This window comes from Trichechus manatus, unplaced genomic scaffold (assembly GCF_000243295.1).
Source record: "Trichechus manatus latirostris isolate Lorelei unplaced genomic scaffold, TriManLat1.0 scaffold00165, whole genome shotgun sequence".
Classification (NCBI taxonomy): Eukaryota; Metazoa; Chordata; class Mammalia; order Sirenia; family Trichechidae; genus Trichechus; species Trichechus manatus.
The window spans coordinates 2,495,129-2,500,503 of record NW_004444101.1 but is presented as its reverse complement, the minus strand read 5'-3'; the positions used below and the strand labels follow the sequence as shown (position 1 = coordinate 2,500,503).

The following is a 5,375-nucleotide window of genomic DNA, read 5'->3' as shown; positions in this document are numbered from 1 at the left end:
TCTCTCTTCCTGCCTCCTCAACTGTCTCTCCTTTTCCCTTCTTCTCTTCTTCTCCCTCCTTCTGTGTCTCTCTAAGCCTCTGTCTCTCCATCACAGTGCCTGCCTTGCTTTGAGGATTCAGTGGGATACTATCTTGTTAGAATCTGCTTTCTCTGTCTCCACGCGTTCTCATGGTCACCCTCCCCTGCGCTCTCTGGGATCTCTTCCCTTCTCTCACGGTCTGTGCCTGCTCTCCGTCTGCCTCTCTCCCTCCGTCCTCCCTGCCTTTGTGTCTCCTCCCTGCCGCCTTCTCCCTCCTGTTTCATTTCCTCCTCCGCCTCCTATCCTTGCGCTTTTCCCCACTCCGGCTTCTGCCTTGCCTTCCTGCTCTTCTCCAGCCTCCCTCAGCCTCCCTCCCTCCAGCTGCGCCTGCACCCTTTGGAGGTGGCTGTGGAGGGGGAACAGTCCAGCCTCTGCAGGGGCAGCTGATGCTCCTCGGCCTTGTCCCTCCGCTGCAGGGTCTGAGCTCTGAACGGCCCCGGGCAGGACTGTAGCTGCCATATTCACCATGCTGAAAGAGACCTGCGGGCAGAAGTGTGTCCACGCTGGCCAAGGTGAGTCCTGGGGGAGGCGGCTGCCCACGTGAAGGAGAGGGGCAGACTGTATCCCTGCCGGCCTTGACTCTGACAGTTAAAAGCGGCCGCCAGCCAGTGTGCTGAGAACCAGTGCAGGGTCAGGCTCTTCAGTGGGGCTTCAGACTTGGTGAAGGGACCCAGGCTTTGTTGGGGATGAGGGGGCCAAAGTCGGGACGGACACACATGGTTCCCACACGAACTGACTCATAGGCTGGAACATGACAGCTGTGGGCCCGGCCACAAGCCCACACTCCAGTTCTCCTCACCAGGGGAACCCCAAGACCTGGGTGCTGGTTGTCCCTCTGGAGGCCCCTGGAGGTCCTGGGGCACCAGGCTCTCACTTTTTGTCCTCGGGCTGTAGCTTAAGACCGGTCTGCACCAAGGCTCTGTGTCCTCAACTTCTTTGGGAGGTGGCTGTCCCTGGGTACTAACAGGACAGTGGGGTCCAGACCCTGAGCTCCGGCCCTGCAGCCACCACAGGGCGGGAAGCTGAGAACAAATCCCTGCGGCTGGCTGTAAACAGGAGGCAGTCCATTGGGAAATTCTACCACCTGCAGGGGGAAGTGGGCCTCTGCCTTAAGGAGAAAGCCACCCCAGAGGAGGCAGGCATTTCCTGGCAAGGACTGTGAGAGAAGAACAGTAAATAGGGCTGGGGGTTCAGAAAAGGGCCAGACAACAGAAGGAAGGAAGGCTTCCCGGAGGAGGTGGCCTGTGAGCCCTGCAGGAGGGTGTGCTCTTGTCAGGTGGAGGCAGCAGGTCTAACAGTGGAGGTGGAGGGTGTGATGGTAGAGGTAGGGAGTCTGATGGGTGGAGGTAGAGGGTCTGAAGGTGGAGGTAGAGGGTCTGAAGGTGGAGGTAGAGGGTCTGACAGGAGGAGGTAGGGGCTCTGATGGCAGAGGTAGAGGGTCTGAGGGTGAACGTAGAGGGTCTAACAGTGGAGGTGGAGGGTGTGATGGTAGAGGTAGAGGGTCTGATGGGTGGAGGTAGAGGATCTGACAGTGGAGGTGGAGGGTGTGACAGGAGGAGGTAGGGGCTCTGACGGCAGAAGTAGAGGGTCTGAGGGTGGAGGTAGAAGGTGTGATGGTAGAGATAAGAGGGTCTGACGGGCAGAGGTAGAGGGTATGATGGTGGAGGTAGAGAATCTGATGGGTGGAGGTAGAGGGTCTGAAGGTGGAGGTAGAGGATCTGACAGGAGGAGGTAGAAGGTCTTAAGGTGGAGATAGAGGATCTGACAGTAGGAGGTAGAGGGTCTGATGGGCAGAGGTAGAGAGTCTGATGGGCAGAAGTAGAGAATCTGATGGGCGGAGGTAGAGGGTCTAAAGGTGAAGGTAGAGGATCCAAAGGTGGAGGTAGAGGGTCCGAAGGTGGAGGTAGAGGATCTGACAGGAGGAGGTAAAGGGTCTGACGGGCAGAAGTAGAGGGTCTGACGGGCGGAGGTAGAGGGTCTGAGGGCAGAGGAAGAGGGTGAGAAGGTGGAGGCAGAGGATCTGACAGGAGGTAGAGGATCTGACAGGTAGAGGGTCTGACGGCAGAGGTACAGGATCTAACGGTGGAGGCAGACGATCAGCAGAGGCACAGCCAGCCACTCTTGACTTGAGACACCCCAGTGGGAACCTCAGATCCCCGCTGTGACGGAGCCCACCTGGACATAGGAGGGAAATCGGGGTGGTAAGGCAGGGTGGGAGTGAAGCACAGGGGCTTCCCTGGGGGTGGCCGTGGTCATGACATACCCCTTATTCCTCTTCTCTCCTGCTGGATGTAGAGCCTGCGCTCACACTGCCCTCACACCTGCGACTGGGTTCGTGCTGTCATCGCTTCCCGGGAGCAGCTTCCTGCAGTAGGAATGGATGGGTCATCAGACTCCACGTGGCCCGGCCTCACGCCCTGCGCCCCGAGCTCTGAGGGGGCTAGTCTTGGGACACCCAGCAAGGGGAGGCAGAGCCGAGCTTGCAGGGTCAGATTGCTCCAGACCACTCAGAAAAACGCCTCCTCCCCGCGTGTATTAGTTATCTATTGCTGTGTAACAAATTTTCACACAACTTAGTAGCTTAAAACAAATAGCTATCATCTCACGGTTTCCTTGGGTCAGGAGTCCAGGGACAGCTTAGTTGGGTGTTTCTGCCTCAAGGCCTCTCTCACAGGCTGCAGCCAGTCATCGGCCGGGCTGTGTTCTCAGCTGAAGGCTCCCTTGGGAGGGGCCCTCTAAGCTCACTCGCCTGGTTGTTGGCAGGATTCAGTTCCTCACGGGCTATTAGACTGAGGACCTCGTTCTTTTCTGCTTTTTGGCTGGAGGCCTCACTCAGTTCTTCACCGCATGGCCTCTCCTGAGGGCAGCTCACGTCATGGCTGCTGGCGCCCACTGATGGAGCAGAGAGCAGGAGAGCGCGGGCAAGGTGGCACCTCAGCAGTTTTGCTGTCTGTTCGTTGGGCTCACCCACATTCGGAGGGGATTACATGGGGTGTATATACCAGGAGATAGGCTCACTGGGGCCATCCTGGAGGCTGCCCTCCACATCCAGACCCCACCACCCTGTCTGTGCTTTTCCCACTGCCCCTGGCCTGCAGGGGCAACCTCACCAGGGACCGCGATACTGGTTTCGGGGTATTGGCACACGGTGCTGTTTTTAAGCACTAAAACCTGATGAACCCTGAAGTATTACACCCAGAGAGTGGTTTGCTAGAATAACAAGCGATGCACTTATTTAGAAAGTGTCTGTCCACAGCCCTCCCTGTTTAAACCTTCCCAAGGCATCCGATGGTTTTGGGTTCCTGTTTCCTGTGGGACATGGTGCATCTTTGCTTAAGCTTATGAGATGTTTGTATTTTTCTCAGGACCAGTCCCCCACCCTGCCCATCACTCTGTGCTTCCAGACATCCCTGATGGTGTAGTCTTGGGAGTGGAGGGACACGAAGGGAACTCTGAGAAGGAAGTGTAGGGGAGCAGCTCCCCCAGGGCCCCTTGGCGACCTTGAACGTATCCACATTGGCCACATGGACGAGGCTGGACCCAGGGCTGATTCCATGTCTGGGTGGACACCTTGTGCCCCTCCCGGAGCACCAGGGCAGGGGAGCCCTGGCCAGGTCTCTCCCACTTGTCTCCTTGTCCCCCAGGAGGCTGTTGGGACAGTTCTTATCCCTCCCAGGTTCTGAGGAGGCAGGAGACTTCCTGCTTCAGCACCTCAGTGCCCGGCTGCAGTGTGACGAGGGCTCCTCAGTACTGCGGGTCCTGCCATCCATGTCATCATCTGGTCACTCTTCTGTCACCCTGCTGGAGGGCCATGGGAGCTGGCCCCCGGCCACGTCTGTGCTTCCTTTCTTGTCTCCATAATAAACCAAATCTCAAAAGGGCTCGTTATTTCTTTCCTGGCTGATCTGTCAGCCTTGCCTGGAGCTTGACAGAGTGGAAGGGAAATCAGGGAAGTGGAGAGGGGAGGGGGAGAAAGAGGCCCAGACCCTGTCTTGGCTTTGGAGCATACTCCGTATCTCCTTGGTCCAGCGCCACATTCTCTGCTTTCTGCCCCTTTGTTCCTCCAAGGCTTGATCCATCCCCTTAAGGCTTGGTCACTTCTCCCTCAGGATATATTATTTTAACCAAATCCTCCTACCCCAGTCCTCCATCTGGGGAGACTCAGGTTAAAAACAGTTGCTATCCAGTTGATTCGTCGTGGCCCCACGTGTGATTTAGGGGCAGGCTTAAGGAAGCAGGGCTTTGCTCTGGATTGGATGGTAACAGAAAGGCAAGGTAATTCCATCAGTATAAATCTAGAGGACAGGAAGACTAGACAAAGACTAAACTCGTAATTGGTAAAGAGGCAGCAGTCAGTCTTACTAGCTAGGATAGGGGGATGTTTGGTCAGTTTTGTGGCTTGGACAGTATTCATGTTTTGTCTGTCTTCAGACATGATTTCGGAGGGGTCTAGTTTTTTCTTGAACCCCTGGTGGCACAGTGGTTAAGATCTTGGCTGCTGACCAAAAGGTCAGCAGTTCGAATCCACCAGCTCTTGGAAAAACCACATGGGGCAGTTCTACTCTGTCCTGTAGTGTTGGTATATGAGTTGGAATCCACTCGACGGCAACGAGTTTGGTTTTTTGGTTTTGGAGTTTTGTCTCGATCAAGAGGAGAACATCCAGGCCTAGCTGGGTGTGCCAGCTCATAGGGACTCTGGCCAGGAGATAGTACCAGGCAGCTCCACGATGCCAGGGCCTTTTCTCTGGCTGTGGAGTTTACAGCAAGTGGAAGCCCCACTGACTGGATGGGCGCAGACAGGTCATGAGATGCCTCCTCTGCGTCCTGCATCCTCCCAGGTTCCGTGCTAATGCACAAAGACAGTCTATCCAAACCTGTTTCCCAGTCTCTAATGGAGGAATTTAAGTCTGACGTGGCGATGTGCGGATGAAACGACGGAACAGATGTGAGAAGTTTCACACATCAGGGGTCACTATAGGTGCCGTGAAACAAACATTTCCTCGCCCAAGAACTCAACAAACCCTGACAGAAACGGGACGTCCTCCCAAAGGAAAGCGGGAGGTGGGGGGTGGGGGGGGCCTGGATTCGCTTCGGCGGGAAACATGGCGACCGAGTCGCGTCACTTCCGCCTGCTCAAGTTCGCGCTCCGGCCCTAGCGCAAACGGGAACTTTGCGCATGCGCCCGCGTCGCCCCGCCCATCACCGGCGCCCCGTTCCCCGCGCGCAGGACTCTGGGGCGGCCGGACACGTCGCGCGCCGATTGGCGGCGCTCCGGGCCGGCCCCCCGGTGATTG

The 5,375-nt window shown here is 56.7% G+C and overlaps 1 protein-coding gene across 1 annotated transcript in view; it reads left to right on the top strand.

The window, feature by feature from the left end:
- The first annotated feature begins 547 nt into the window (after positions 1 to 547).
- The window catches only part of ILKAP (ILK associated serine/threonine phosphatase), a 38,622-nt gene continuing 33,794 nt past the window's right edge, over positions 548 to 5,375 (top strand). Inside the window, exons 1-4 of the mRNA XM_004386498.1 lie at positions 548 to 593; positions 1,086 to 1,239; positions 3,726 to 3,914; positions 5,238 to 5,368. Of these exons, the coding sequence (XP_004386555.1) occupies positions 548 to 593; positions 1,086 to 1,239; positions 3,726 to 3,914; positions 5,238 to 5,368 (520 nt within the window). The remainder of the gene's footprint in view (positions 594 to 1,085; positions 1,240 to 3,725; positions 3,915 to 5,237; positions 5,369 to 5,375) is intronic.